A 15,803-nucleotide genomic window follows, 5' to 3' on the forward strand; every position below is an offset into this window, starting at 1 on the left:
TCACTGTTTAGCGCTTGGCCTCACATGTGAATCCTTAAAGAGATGGGTGGGGCTGATGCTTAAGAAGGTGTGAAAGATGTTGAATGGGTGCAGACAGAAGAGCTCCAGTAGGTGTAACAAAACATTCCACGACCATTTTCTCAACTGGGGTTACAAGTTTAGCAACTTTCAAAGCAGAATTACTTTTCCAATGTTTCTCAACTTGTGTGTATGATATACCATTTTCTAGCTCTAAGTCTACTTTTATCCAATGTAAAAACACAGTTTCAAATTTTGCTACATAAGACCAAATCGAGCCGGTCGGTCATATTTAATTAAGAGTTTGTTGTAATACATTTGATTTCCAGTGTTCTGATTGTAACACTTGGGTTGATGGTCACTAGACTAGAGGCTGTATGTTATGGATTAAACGCATAACTGCTGATATGGTTGACGGCAGACTGAAGGTACAAGGACAGAGGATACACTGATTATTATTGTATTGTGTGAAACACTGTGATTCTGTAGCAGCTGACAAAGTCACTGCCTTTTGACTTCCTACAAGCCTCGTCCTGATACAAGGGTGTTTCCAGAGCAGGCCAGTTAGACATGTTCTCTGCTTCTTTGGAGGTTGATTGCAAATAGATTTTTGATTGACTATCTGCGACTGCTGCTCTCTTTTCTTCACTTGGAACTTTCTATTATATCACCCCTCCCTCCTTTCAGGCGAGCCTGGATCTCAGCGAGAGAGGAAGGAAATCCTCTGTATTCCCATGTTGATCGCTTACACGCAGAGGGACGATGAGAATAAGCTGGGTTCGAGGGCTGGCTTCTTTGCTGGCCATGGGCGCTGGAATACTCTACATCACATCCATTAAGCGGGAGGTTCATTCTCATGGGGAAAGACTGCAGAGGGCCCATCAGAATGACTCGGTCAGGGGTCAGGACATGCTCAAGAGGCTGGAGAAGATGGAGGCTCACATTGAGAAGCTGGGTGGGTATCAATTTCCTTCATCTGAAAGTGCTGTGAAAAAGTATTGGCCCCCTTTAAGATTTTCACTATTTTTGCATATTTTTTTATCCTGAGTGTTATCAGATTTTCAACCAAAACCTAATATTAGATAAAGGAAACCTGAGTTTACAAATAATACAAAAAATGGACACTTGTTTTATTTACTGAAGTTATGCAACACCAAATTCCTCAGTGTGAAAAAGTAATTGCACCCTTACACACAATAACTGGGCTCCCGAGTGGCACAGCAGTCTCAGGCACTGCATCTCAGTGCAAGAGGAGTCACTGGTTTGAATCCAAGCTGTATCACATACGGCCATGGTTGGGATTCCCATAGGGGTGGGCACAATTGGCCCAGCACCGTCTGGGTTTGGCCGTCCATTGTAAATAAGAATTTGTTCTTAACAGACTTGCCTAGTTAAATAAAATGAGTGTGCACATGAGAAGTGACGAGAAGTGACTTCAGTTCATGTAATGAGCGTTAACAATGGTCGTGGAGTGGCGTGGTCATCACCTCTTAATCAGGGAACAGGAGGGGACTTAGCTGTAAATATAAATAGCAGATACATTCCATTACAGCTGTGCCATCGTAGGTTTGGACAATGAATTTCTCTAAATTTAATCTCAAAATTCATAAAGTCAAACGCAGACTGCACATTTTGCCCACTTGACACATCAATGTAGCTCATGAAACATTCTGGAATGAAGCCCTGATCATTCACATACCTGATAACTGACAACTGCAAGCAGACTGGTGGCACCATAGGTCCCAGAGCGGTGGGGTAATTTTTATCTTCGGGGGCCTGGAGTTTTTCCTTATATGCTAACCTAACTAGGAAAACTCTGGACCCTATAAAGTATGACAGTGATTAATCAGTTGTAAAAACGTTTTATATGGGCTATGATGGGACCCGTTTTTCCTAATCAGGTCACATGTTTTTTTTTTTTACTCTGTCAAATTGCAGCTACCTTATATTTGTTCATAAATTATATTTAGACTGGATTAGGAGGGGGATTTACTCTACCCATAGACAACAACGAGCTTGCGTTATGCATGTTTGCATCATGCAGGCCTATGCAACTGTAGGCCTAAGCCAGCCCAATTTTGAATTTAAACTACATTTTCTCCAGACACACAAATGGACAATAAATACATAACGTTATCAATTAGTTTACGGACAGGTCGCATAGGATGTGAAGTTATTCAGCTGCTCTTATTAGTAGCCTACAGTTGATCAGACTGAAAAATACTCCAATTTTCATCCCATACAGCATGTCAGATTTCTAATGTTTAGGTGCAACGTTTATGTAATGAGCTTTTGCTTGTGTCTGTGCGGAGTGATTATGTGTTATCATCTTTGCTAAATAAATACAGGAGTATAGTGGTACGCCTAATGGAGCGAACGAGAATAAATGTGTTGCGTCAACCGCTCTCTTTTATCTACAATTTAATGGATGATGCGATGGAAGCTATCAAATCATTCGGAATTGTTTACGACATCCTAGAAAAGACAGTCGAAAGTTCAATATGTTTAGCAAGTAAAGCGTTGTAATGCGCAATTACCTCTGCAAGCTCATTGTAGTTGCCCTTGTAGGCGGAACTTTCCCTCTCGCCGTGTCTTCTATCAATGCAGTTTATTCCCAGAAATTTGAATCTGATGTGGGCATTTATACGCTTATGCTTTTGTTTTGCCATTTAGCTGAACGATCGATGTTCTTCGGGTCACTGTACCCACCTTTCGACCAAGGCTCAGACTTTCCAAAAAGCAGGCAAGGCAATACAGGCAGCTTGATGAAAGTCTCACTGTTAACCAGCTATACTTTTGATACCTGTTGATATTGAACGCCCTCACATGTTCATCCTTCTTCATGAAACGGATCTCAGGCAGAGGTTGAAACTGGATTTTAATTTGTACCTTTTCCATGTACCCCAGAGAATGAAAGGGGTTTTCCCGCAAAAAGTCCACAACATTTTCGGCAGCGTTGGACATTCTACCATTCTGATGCAGAAAATTGCACACTCGCAAGGCTAACTTTTAAAAATGTTAAATAAAGTTCTAAAACCAATAATTGTTTTGATAATATATCTCTTCCATCAACTGTAATTTTAAAAAACGAATTTGAATTGAATAATATAAATAAAATGCTCAACTATTACTCTTCACTCTGTCTCTATCCAACAATGACACCAAGCTTCTCAACACATATAACCCCCACAATGCTCTGTGGCACAATTCCACACACTAGGTTCATTCTCTGATCCCAATTATATGATTGGATGGACAACATGTCAGTTCATATTGCCAAAGATTTGATTGGTTGGAGGAAGTCCTCCGGAAGTGGTCACAATTACCATGTATGTCTATAGAAGGGGGTGAGGCATACGAGCCTCCGAGGTTTTGTATTGAAGTCAATGTAGCCAGAGGAGGACTGAAGCTAGCTGCCCTCTGGCTACACCATGGTGTGACCTCAGAAAGTGCTTTTGAAGTTACTTTAGACCTTCATTGTAAAACAGTGTATTTGTATAAATTATTTGGTGACATATGAATATATTTAGTAGTCTAAAAATTATCACTTTTTTAATGTCTATAATGTTTTTATTTTTATGAACTTTCACTGAGGAGGATGGTCCTCCCCTTCATCCTCCGAGGAGCCTCCACTTGTTCACATACTGTACCTGGACTAAAGGCTGCCACTGTTAAACCCTTAATTTAATTGAGAACCAATTTGAGTCTAGCATGAGCCTACATCTAGAGTTGATTCCCCCCAAAAAGTTATTTCACACGTCACAGGGATGATTGTGAAAGGGAATTTGTGACTTGTTCAGGAAACTAGGCGTATGTCACACATCACTAGTTCATAGGAGAAGCATTTGAAAGTAAACATGAATTTTGGCAGAAATGCCTTCTGGAACGTGAACTTTCATGTGCGTAATAAAAGATCCATCCATAAATATGAATAAAAATGTAAAATACGAGACTAGTTGGTTTAACCACGGAAAAAGACTTTCCTGTTAGGCATTATTGGCTGAGATAATGAATGGGCTGGACTTTGGATTGGTCTGCCATGTAGCATGCTTCTGTCTATGACATAAACTGCTCAGTATGTGTTGATAGTCCTTTCTACCGCGCGCTGTTTTTGAAAGATGCAATGTTAGCCATAGAGAACTACAAAAGTTTTGCTGCTTTTCTCAACAATATTGATGCCCTGAATTTAGCAGGCGCTATCGACAGATCACTTGGAAAAAGTGATGGGCTACTTTCTGCACACACCACAGTCAATATGAAACAAACTTGACACAATGCCGGCCAAAAAAATTTAGCTACAATCAAAATGAAGTTAAATGGTTCCAGTCTGCCGTGAAGCATTCATCCATGTATACGAGTAAATGTCATGCTACATTTTCAGATATTATTAGTTTCTAATTTTGTCAAAGTTCTTTTCATTGCAAGTTAAAGTTAAAGCATACAGTTAGCTAGCTAGCGAACGTTAGTTTTCTGGATCGCTAGCGAATGCTACATGTGTGATCTGTGTTGAAATATTACTAAAATCAGAAATCCATTTGCACTGCTAGTTATAATGTTAGCAAGCTACAGGTACGAGAATGTTTGTTTTGGTAGTAACATGAGTTGGAAAGGTCCCGGTTCAATGTTTAGCTAGTTAGCTAAATGTTTTTTACATTTCTTTAAAAATATATATTTCACCTTTATTTAACCAGGTAGGCCAGTTGAGAACAAAATTTCATTTACAACTGCGTCCTGGCCAAGATAAAGCAAAGCAGTGCGGAAAAAACCCACATGGGATAAACAAATGTACAGTCAATTAAACAATAGAAAAATCGATGTACACTGTGTGCAAATGTAGTAAGATTAGGGAGGTACGGCAATAAATAGGCCATGGTGAAATAATTACAATTTAGCATTAACACTGGAGTCATAGATGTGCAGATGATGATGTGCAAGTAGAGATACTGGGGTGCAAAAGAGCAAGAAACATAAATAACAATATGGGGATGAGGAAGTTGGGTGGAATATTTACAGATGGGCTGTGTACAGGTGCAGTGATCGGTAAGCTGCTCTGAAAGCTGATGCTTAATAAGAATGTTGTGGACTGATTGAAAAACTAGTTTTAAAGTCGGAAGTTTACATACACTTAGGTTGGAGTCATTAAAACTATTTTTCAAACATTCTACTAATATCTTGTTAACAAACTATTGTCTGGCAAGTGGGTTAGGATATCTACATTGTGCATGACAAAAGTCATTTTTCCAACAATTGTTTACAGACAGATTATTTCACTTCTAATTCACTGTATCACAATTCCAGTGGGTCAGAAGTTTACATACAGTAAGTTGACTGTGCCTTTAAACAGCTTGGAAAATTTCAGAAAATTATGTTATGGAAGCTTCTGATAGGCTAATTGACATAATTTAAGTAAATTGTAGGTGTACCTATGGATGTATTTCAAGGCCTACCTTCAAACTTTGCTTGACATCATGGGAAAATCAAAAGAAATCAGCCAAGACCTCAGGAAAAAAAATTGTAGACCTCCACAAGTCTGGTTCATCCTTGGGAGCAATATCCAAATGCCTGAAAGTACCACGTTCATCTCTACAAACAATAGAATGCAAGTGTAAACACCATGGGACCATGCAGCCATAATACTGCTCAGAAAGGAGACGTGTTCTGTCTCCTAGAGATGAACATACTTTGGAGCGAAAAGTACAAATCAATCCCAGAACAACAGCAAAGGACCTTGTGAAGATGCTGGAGGAAACAGGTACAAAAGTATCTATATCCACAGTAAAACGAGTCCAATATTGATATAACCTCAAAGGCCGCTCAGCAAGGAAGAAGCCACTGCTCCAAAACTGCCATAAAAAAGCCAGACTACAGTTTGCAACTGCACATGGGGACAGAGGACATTTCTCCAAAAGTACGAACTTTAACTGTTTGTCCATAAAGACCATTGTTATGTTTGGAGGGAAAAGGGGAGGCTTGCAAACCGAATTACACCATCCCAACCGTGAACTATGGGGGTGGCAGCATCATTTTGCGGGTGGGTGGGGGGCTGATCATTTTTTTAAAAGAGGGTCCAGATTGTCTAACCCAGCTGATATGGGAGGAGGTGCTCTTATTCTCCATGGACTTTACAGTGTCCCAAACCATTTGGGAATTAGTGCTACAGGATGCAAATTTCTGTTTAAAAAGCTAGCCTTTGCTTTCCTATCTGACTGTGTATATTGGATTCTGACTACCCTAAAAAGCTGCATATTGCTGGGATTTGTGCTGATCAAGGGCAGTAGTCTAAAGTGAACCAAGGGCTATGTCTGCTCTTAGTTCTACGTTTTTTGGAATGGGGCATGCTTATTTCAGATGGCAAGAAAAACACTTTTAAAGAATAACCAGGCGTCCTCGACGGGATGAGGTCAATATCCTTCCAAGATCCCCAGGCCAGGTTGATTAGAATAGCCTGCTAGCTGAAGTGTTTTAGGGAGCGTTTGACAGTGATGAGGGGTGGTCCATAACGGACGCAGGCAATAAGACAGCAGAGGTGTATTTAGAGGGAAAGTTGGTCAGGATGATATCTATAAGGGTGCCCATGTTTACGGATTTAGGGCTATACCTTGTAGGTTCCTTGAAATCTGTGTGAGATTGAGGGCATCTCGCTTAGATTGTAGGATGGCCGGAGTGTTAAGCATATCCCAGTTGAGGTCACCTAACAGTGCGAACTCTGAAGATAGATGGGGGGGGGGGCAATCAATTCACATATGGTGTCCAGGGCACTGCTGGGGGCTGAGGAGGGTCTATAACAAGTGGCAACAGTGAGACACTTATTTCTGCAAAAATAGATTTTTTGGTGGCTTTCCTAAGCCAGAATTCAGACATGGCTAGGACATCATGGTTGGCTGAGTGTGCTAAAGCAGTGAATAAAACAAACTTAGGGTGGAGGCTTCTGATGTTAAACCAAGGCTTTTACGGTTACAGAAGTCAACAAATGAGAGCGCTTGGGAAATAGTTGTAGTATTGGGGGCTACAGAGCTTGGGTTAAGCTCTACATCACCAGAGGAACAGAGGAGGAGTAGGATAAGGGTACGTCTAAATGCTATAAGAACTGGTCATCTAGTGTGTTGGGAACAGAGAATAAAAGGAGAAGATTTCTGAGCGTGGTAGAATAGATTCCGAGCATAATGTACAGACAAGGTGTGAGAACAGTGAAGGAAACCTAGGCATTGAGTGACAATGAGAGAGGTTGCATCTCTGGAGGTACCAGTTAAGCCAGGTGAGGTCTCCGCATGTGATCATAGGGTCCAATGAGCAGCAATAGGTAAGTCAGGGAGCCGTTCCGTAGTCGCTACTACGCTAGACGAGCGGGAGACACGACGTTCAGAAAACTAGCAGGCCGAGGCAAGCAGATGGGTCTTCGGCGACATCGCAACGGAAAACCCTGTTGAAGCCACATCGGATGATTACGTTGGCAGACCAGTCGTGATGAATTGGTAGGGCTCGGTGTCGACAATAAAGGGTCCAGGCCAATTAGCAAGATAGGTATTGTAGCCTAAGAGTTAGCTGGCATACATTCGTCGGCTAGCCAGGAGATAGCCTCGAGCTAGGCCTATCTGGGATTTTGCTTCAGGACAGAAGCGTTAGCCAGTAATAGCCACTCGGGTGCAGCTAGCTAGCTGCGATGGTCCAGTGTAATGGTCCAGAGCTTGCGGCAGGAATCCAGTGACGTGGTAGAGAAAAGCAATCTGATATGCTTCGATATGCTCTGGGTTGATATTGCGCTGTGCAGACTGGCAGGTATTGACCGAGCTAAAGCTGGCTGGTGTCCGAGCTAAAGGTGAAGACTGCTACCAGTGGATAAAAATGACTACTAGCTAGTAAGGTGGCTAGCTGCTGATGGAGTTTCCAGTTAAAAAGTATAAAAATAGCAGATCCGTACCATATTGGGGGAGGCGGGTTGCAGGAAAGTATATTTAGTTCTTAGATGGAAAGTGAGATTAAAATACATACAGACAAAATGAGAAAGACCATATACACGGGACAAGACAAACACACATTCATCTTGTCTGGATTTAATAAGTTGTCTGAACATGTCTAAACATTTTTACATGTCTAAACAAAAGACTCCACTTCACCATATGATTGCATGACCCATCAAGGCGATTATGACCATCTATTGTATTTCATGAACATGTGTACTGTACATGTCTAGACAATAGTGACCCATCCACTTAGCTAGATGTTACTGGGGGTGGCTATAGCATTTTCTTCATATGACCCATCAATTTAGTGTGTAAGCGTAATCTATAAATTACCAAAATGTATAACATATTTTTATCTGGAAACTTTTTTCTGTGTTTACCAGAGACGGTTGTAACGATTGACCTCCTCTTCTGAGGAGGAGTAGGAAGGACCGGACCAATATGCAGCGTGGTACGTGTCCATGTTAATATTTATTTAAACTGAACACAAAATAACAAGAGAATGAATGAAAACTAAACAGTTCTGTCTGGTGCAGAGACAGGAAACAACTACCCACAACCCATAGTGGGGGAACAGGCTGCCTAAGTATGGTTCTCAATCAGAGACAACGATAGCCAGCTGCCTCTGATTGGGAACCATACCAGGCCAAACACATAGAAATAGAAAACATAGAACATAAAACATAGAATGCCCACCCCAACTCACGCCCTGACCCAACTAAAATAGAGACATAAACAAGGAACTAAGGTCACGTAACGTAAAGAACAACATGACCTGCACCAAAGTTATATTAGGATATTGGCCAAGGACAAGAAGAAGTGTATTTTTACCAAGTTTTTCACTATTGCAGGATACTACTTTTAGTATTGAAATCTTTGGTTGTTTACTAAACAACTTACTCCGTTTAGCAGGTCTTCACATTAGAATCCTTAAAGAGATGGGTGAGGCTAAGGCTTAAGAGGGTGTGAACATTTTTTTAAAAATTTTTACCAGGCAAGTCAGTTAAGAACAAATTCTTATTTTCAATGACAGCTGAGGAACAGTGGGTTTAACTGCCTGTTCAGGAGCATTTGAGGATTTCAGGAGGATTTGAACTTGCAACCTTTCAGTTACAAGTCCGCCACTCTAACCACTAGGCTACCCTGCCGCCTCACATTGCTGAAGAGGTGTTGGCAAAGAAGGGTTGTCTAGTAGATGTACAAGGGCCATTTTCTACCAAGTTGATCAACTTTCAATGCAGAATTACTGTCGCATTGTTCCTCAACTGCAGTGTATAAAATACAATTTTCTAGCTCTGAGTCTCTACTTTTTTCTCATGTAAAAAACACACTAACATTTTTTACAACATAAAACTGAACTGAGGCTGTCGGTCACATTTGTTCTCAATTATATAAACAAATAAAGGATTAGAACAAATCTATAAAATATGGCCAATAATCATTTTTAGAATGTTCTTTAATCCTGCACACTGTTGTTTGATGTACAAAATGTGTTACATTTAGATCTACCAACTTCTGTGTGCCAAAATGTGCCACATTGTTTACTTTTACAAATGTACAACAGTTACTTCAAGGTAATCCTCCAAGGCAGAACAAACCTTATTAATCAACTTTTTTTTAAATCAAATGAAAACAGTAGTTATGTAAATGAGGTCATAATCTGTGTGTATCAAAAGGAGTGACTTTAATTGATTCTGGCAGCCTTAAACTATCTGAAATACACAGAAACAACCAATTAATGTCAGTTTGATGAGCAGCTGTCTTGTGTCCACAGTGAAGTCAGTCAACAACAGGATCAGTCTGAAAGAGGGGCAGGCTGTGAAGGCTACCGAGGTCAAGAAGGAGAGGAAGGTGGTGAAGAAGTTGTACCCCAACTCAGCTCTGTTTACAACCTGGGGTGATGAGCTCTCAGAGGAGGAGCAGAAAGAGGCAGAAGGGTTGTTTCAGATGTATGGATACAACGCCTTCCTAAGTGACAGACTACCGCTGAACAGGGAAATCCCTGATACTCGCGATCCTAAGTAAATCCTTTTCCTCATCTCTCTGCCACCTCTGCCCAAAAATGATGGATAACTCAAGACTTCTGAATTCTAACCAGTCTGTTCCATAGCGCTCATCCGAGGTCAATTCCATCTCCAGCACTTTTAATGCAATTTGACAAATTACATTGAAATGTACTAACTTTAAGAGTGAAACAGCAGCTTTGGTGAAGTGACTGAATGATATGAGGTGGACCAAATGTTTTTGTTGTGTCTGTCAGGTGTGCTAATCACCAGTACCCCCATGACCTGCCCACCATCAGCGTGGTGTTGATCTACTTGGACGAGGCCCTGTCAGTCATCAAGAGAGCTGTCCGCAGTATCATAGACAAGACCCCCCAACACCTCCTCAAAAACATCATACTGGTGGATGACCACAGCTCCAATGGTTCGCCTAATTTGTTTATGCCCTCTGCTCTTTGTCTATGCTCTCTAGAAACATTTGAAAGTATATTTGAACTCAAGTGTGGCTTTCAACTTTTGTTGTGTACCAATGATTTGCAAGTGTCTGCTTTCCCAGAGGACCTAAAGGAGAAGTTGGATGCCTACATCAGATTCATCGATGAAGAGCGTCCGGGCCTGTTGAAGAGAGTGAGACACCTGGAGCAGCTCGGTCTCACACAGGCCCGCCTCTCAGGGTGGAGGGAAGCTGAAGGAGACGTGGTAGCCATCTTGGATGCCCACATAGAAGTTCACGTGGAATGGTAGTCTGAATGGTTTATATTATAAAGACATTCAGTGATATTTTTTGGAGTCTCCTTTAACACAATGTTTTCACTCTGTGTTTCTGTGAACAGGGCGGAGCCTCTGTTAGCTCGGATAAAGGAGGACCGCACGTTGGTGTTGACACCGGTGTTTGACAAAGTCCATTTCGATGACTTGACAGTCACACGTTATTGGCCGAGTGCACACGCCTTTGACTGGGCCCTGTGGTGTATGTACGAATCCTTCAGACCTGAGTGGTATGCCTTACAAGACGAGACACAGTCAGGAAAGTGAGTTGTTTGTGATTTCATCATCGGATGATAGTCCTGTTTCACAAGTCTGTTTGAAAAGGCAAAAAGGAAAGCACAGCTTTGGGAGGAAAATAGTACCTAATATTTACAACTGTATCGTTATTTTGCGTTATCTATTCATTAAAATGAATGTCACATCTCCCATTTTAGAAATGACCATTATGTGTTGTGTATGTTTGTCAGAAGCCCCTCCATTATGGGCATACTAGTGGTTGATCGCCTGTTCTTTGGGGAAATTGGTGCTCTGGATGGTGGTATGAAGATCTATGGAGGTGAAAATGTTGAACTGGGCATCCGGGTAAGCCCCTCTGCTACAGTTTATGAATGAATGTTGGAAATCAAAGCAGACTTGTGTTTGCAGAATTGCTTTCTGTTCTTGAGTCGTTCAGTTTGAACAAGACAATCTACTTCCAAAATCGCGACACTTCAGTCCATATCTATAAACTCGTACTTGTCTCTTGGTGTTTGGTGTGTCTAGGTGTGGCTGTGTGGTGGAAGTGTCGAGGTCATACCTTGTTCTAAAATAGCCCACATCGAGAGGGCCCATAAACCCTATCTCCCAGACCTGAGCATTACAATGAAGAGGAATGCTCTGAGAGTGGCTGAGGTCTGGATGGATGAATACAAACATAATGTCAACATCGCCTGGAACCTCCCACTGAAGGTACTGTACACAACAAACCATTCAAAAATAGGTTTTGTAGTAGGTTTCCTATGGAATAACAATCATCGCTGTTATGCATGCTTTGTGTTTGAAAATAAGTAGACTAGACAGTCAATATTATAAGAATGGTCTATTACTCATTGCCATAATAAAGATCATAGGATCTTTGTAAAATTATGGCGGTAAGCCATCATCAAGTGGATAATAGGTGGATTGCTCATACAGCCTGTGTTTCTGATTTACAAATCTTCCTCTTTCTCACCACAGGATCATGGCATAGACATTGGGGATGTTTCAGAGAGGAAGAAGTTGAGAAAGAGTCTGAACTGCAAACCCTTCCAGTGGTATCTGGACAATGTGTATCCAATGTTAGACCCCCTGGGTGACTTGCTTGGTTATGGAGTTGTGAGTAATGCTAAAATGTTACTGTTGTTCTGGAATTTCCTCATCAACTATGTTTGGTGCATGTCATTCTTTTTTTCAATTGGATGCAGGGTCATAATTCCAACTCATTATTAGGATAGGAATTTGCACTTTTATAATTGTTTAATCTTGGTCCATAAAATCAACAGCTGGTCAATGACCTGAAGATGGATCTCTGTATAGATCAAGGCCCAGTTCCGGGGAACACACCTATTTTACATGGATGCCATTATTTTGCTCCACAGGTTTGTAGAATCATTGCTTAGTATTTTAGAATTTAACTAGCGGTATAATATGGTCCATCCCATAGCAGAGCCGGGATTCAACCCATACCACAATGCAAAGTACTGTCAATACCACAGACACAGAAAAGTCCAAATTTCTATCCTCTCTGTCCAGAACTGTTATTATCGAGCCAGCGGGGAGATCTACATTGGAGGCATCAAGTCTCACAAGTACAACAGTAATCGCTGTCTGATGGACATTGGCACTCAAACCCCAGGACTGTATGAGTGCAAGGAGGCCAAGCAGAAGGGATTCCACATGCTCTGGGAATTTCAACAGGTAAGCACTCCAACATGAAATAGGGAAATTGATGCCTATTAACTGTTGGAAACATGGGAGACTTTAGTGACTTTAAAGACTTTAGTCTTTGACTTTAGTGTGATGTTGTACAGTGGAATGTTTGCTGTGTTTTACAGGGAAAATCCATCCAGAACAGACAGACAAAGAGATGTCTGGAGATTACCCCAGGGGAGGACACTGATTACAAGCTCATCATTCAGGAGTGCAGTGGGCAGCACTGGCTAATACGGAATGTGATAAAAGACTTCTGATACACTGAGATAGTTAGGCCTACTGTACCAGAGACAATACAGCGGGGCTGTAGGAGTTATCCTGCGATCATAAGCAAGTGGGAAGTTGGTATTTACCACAAACGATTGGTAAAAATCCACTTGAACACCCCTCCAACTGGTAATTAACAGTGGGAAACTCTGGGAGATTACCAGTGGGAAACCTCTGACGTCACCTACTAAGGAAATTACCTTTTTAACAGCAGCATTGTCAGTAGTTAAATGCAACAAGAAAACATTATTTACACAAAGTTTTTGAACACTCATTTTTGTACAAACACGATAGCTGTACTTATAGTTTATGGTTGACGCAGCTTGTTGGCCGTTAGCCAATCTGAGTTTCTCAACGAGTTCAAAGCACGTGAATACATCCAACTGATATTTACGACTTCACAACTGGTAATTACCACCTTCCCAGTTCTTTATGAACACAGCATTATCATTACATTTTGAAAAGCCAATCAGTGGTCAGCAGTGAGATGACTGTGTGATCTTTTTGAACTGCTGGTTGGACATGGCTTCATGGGGACATATATACAGTTTCTTCACAGAATGTGGAATGCTATTGAGCTGTGTTCTCCTTGGTCCTGATTGTAAATGCAGAGAAATAATAAATATGATTCCTGTATATACGCTCATTTGTGGTTTGTTATTGATTCACTGTAGATTTACACCAAAGAGGCTTATGGAATATTTTTCTGCATTGACATGGTATAGAGCTGAGTTGACATCAGTGTAGTTTTGAAGAAGACCCGTCCTCGACTGCTCTATGAGCTCTCCGAGATGATCTTATCCCATGGATGGCCGGCCCTCTCTCGTACAGCTCTGGTGGCAGGGAGGTATACAATGCATTCGGAAAGGATTCAGACCCCTTTACTTTTACCACATTCTTAAATTACAGCCTTATTCTAAAATTGAATTGTTTTTTTCCCTCATCAATCTTCACACAATAACTCATAATGACAAAGCAAAAATACATCATTATTCTGACCCTTTACTCAGTACTTTGTTGAAGCACCTTTGGCAACGATACAGCCTATAGACTTCTTGGGTATCAGGCTACAAGCTTGGCACACCTGTATTTGGGGACTTTCTCCCATTCTTCTCTGCAGATTCCCCCAAGCACTGTCAGGTTGGTCGCTGCACAGCTCTTTTCAGGTCTCTTCAGAGATGTTCGATCGGGTTCAAGTCCGGAATCTGGCTGGGCCACTCAAAGACATTCAGAGACTTGTCCCGTCGGGGAAGCCATGGCGAGCTGACAGCACTGGCGTGAGCTTCAGCCATTCCGTTACTTGATGTCATCGCTGTGAGCACTCAGGATTAGTGCTCAAAGCTGCATTCTGCTTGCTGCCAGAGTTGTTATGCTAGAGTGGGGAAGGAAAATAGAGGTCAGGGAATGATGTTCTGTCAGCAAGGTGAACCTCCATCCGAACGGGTAGGTGTGGAACTTTTTGATCCAGAATACCCAATGCTTCTTTCTCAATCTGCGGGTATTTCAGTCCTTGACATGCAGGCAATGGGCTCATCTTCTCCTGCAGGTGTAGAGTGACACGACGGCCCCAACTTCATATGGCGAAGTGTCACAAGCCAGTTGAATTGGCAAGGATGGATTGAAGTGAATCAACACCTTATCAATCAACGCTGCCTTTTCTGTAGCACAGTTGGTAGAGCATGGCGCTTGTAATGCCAGGGTAGTGGGTTCGATTCCCAGGACCACCCATACGTAGAATGTATGCACACATGACTGTAAGTCACTTTGGATAAAAGCGTCTGCTAAATGGCATATATTATTATATATTTTCTTTCTTGAAAGTAGCGTCACACTCCTTTGTCCACGACCAGAGTTTGTTCTCTCTCATTAACTCATGCCAGCTTTTTGATTAACTTCCGTAGTAGTTCAGGAGGCCCAGGAATGACTTCAGATGGCTTACATTCTCGGGAGCAGGTCCCTCTGCAATGACTGTCACTTTCGATGGGGCTGTGTGGAGAACGTCAGCATCAATCACATGGCCTAAGGAAATGCACTGCATGCATGAAAAAGTTGCACTTGTCTTTTTACGAACATGTAAGCCTTACTCTTCGAGATGATTAACCCGTAATAAACATTCATAGAAAATACAAGTGGTATACATCGGCTTAATGATAAACGTCTTGTTAATCCAGCCGCTTTGTCAGATTTCACAAAGGCTTTAATCCGAAAGCATACCATGCGATTGTCTGAGGACAGCGCCCCTCTTACAAAAGCACACAAACATTTTACAACCAAGTAAAGGACTTACAGAAATAGCGATAAAATTAATTACTTACCTTTGAAGATCTTCATATGGTTGCAGTCACAAGAGTCCCAGCTACACAAAAATGTTTGTTTTGTTCATTAGTTGGCACGTTTTGTTCAGTAATCCACTAGCTCAAAGGCGGTCAAAACATGCAGATGAATACTGTCACGACTTCAACCGAAGGTAACTCCTCTCCCTGTTCGGGCGGCGCTCGGCGTCGCCGGTTTACTAGCCGCCACCGATCCCTTTTTCCTTTTCTGGTTGTTTTGTCTGTGTTCCTTTTCACACCTGGTTTCATTTGAGTTTATTTCTGTGTGTATATATGCCACCTGTTGCCTGCCTTAGTTCGTGCAGGATTAAGCTTGTGTGTATTTGCGCTCGATTATCTTTGATGTTTATTGTTTTCACTATTTAGGCACGTGTATGTAAGTGTCGGAACTGTGGTTGTTCCTCCGTGGGTTGGCACGAGTTTCTGATTCTTCGAGAGCGTAGTTTTGGATTTTCGTCTGTGCCATTTTTGTATTGTTGGACTAATATATATATATATTAAAC

The 15,803-nt window shown here is 41.6% G+C and overlaps 1 protein-coding gene across 3 annotated transcripts in view; it reads left to right on the forward strand.

Moving 5' to 3' along the window:
• Positions 1 to 13,603, forward strand: part of LOC127914630 (probable polypeptide N-acetylgalactosaminyltransferase 8) — a 36,023-nt gene extending 22,420 nt beyond the window's left edge. The window contains exons 1-12 of one of the 3 annotated variants that reach the window (XM_052492354.1): positions 632 to 973; positions 8,363 to 8,430; positions 9,754 to 10,000; positions 10,240 to 10,406; positions 10,539 to 10,722; positions 10,816 to 11,013; positions 11,218 to 11,332; positions 11,513 to 11,698; positions 11,966 to 12,103; positions 12,271 to 12,366; positions 12,521 to 12,685; positions 12,823 to 13,603. In XM_052492354.1, the coding sequence (XP_052348314.1) occupies positions 8,421 to 8,430; positions 9,754 to 10,000; positions 10,240 to 10,406; positions 10,539 to 10,722; positions 10,816 to 11,013; positions 11,218 to 11,332; positions 11,513 to 11,698; positions 11,966 to 12,103; positions 12,271 to 12,366; positions 12,521 to 12,685; positions 12,823 to 12,957 (1,641 nt within the window). In that variant the 5' untranslated portion in view covers positions 632 to 973; positions 8,363 to 8,420 and the 3' untranslated portion in view covers positions 12,958 to 13,603. Of the gene's footprint in view, positions 1 to 631; positions 974 to 8,362; positions 8,431 to 9,753; positions 10,001 to 10,239; positions 10,407 to 10,538; positions 10,723 to 10,815; positions 11,014 to 11,217; positions 11,333 to 11,512; positions 11,699 to 11,965; positions 12,104 to 12,270; positions 12,367 to 12,520; positions 12,686 to 12,822 lie in introns of those variants that run through there. The other 2 variants (XM_052492355.1, XM_052492353.1) reach the window with 2 other exon arrangements.
• Positions 13,604 to 15,803: the final 2,200 nt, after the last annotated feature.

Source organism: Oncorhynchus keta, chromosome 33 (assembly GCF_023373465.1).
Source record: "Oncorhynchus keta strain PuntledgeMale-10-30-2019 chromosome 33, Oket_V2, whole genome shotgun sequence".
Lineage (NCBI taxonomy): Eukaryota > Metazoa > Chordata > Actinopteri > Salmoniformes > Salmonidae > Oncorhynchus > Oncorhynchus keta.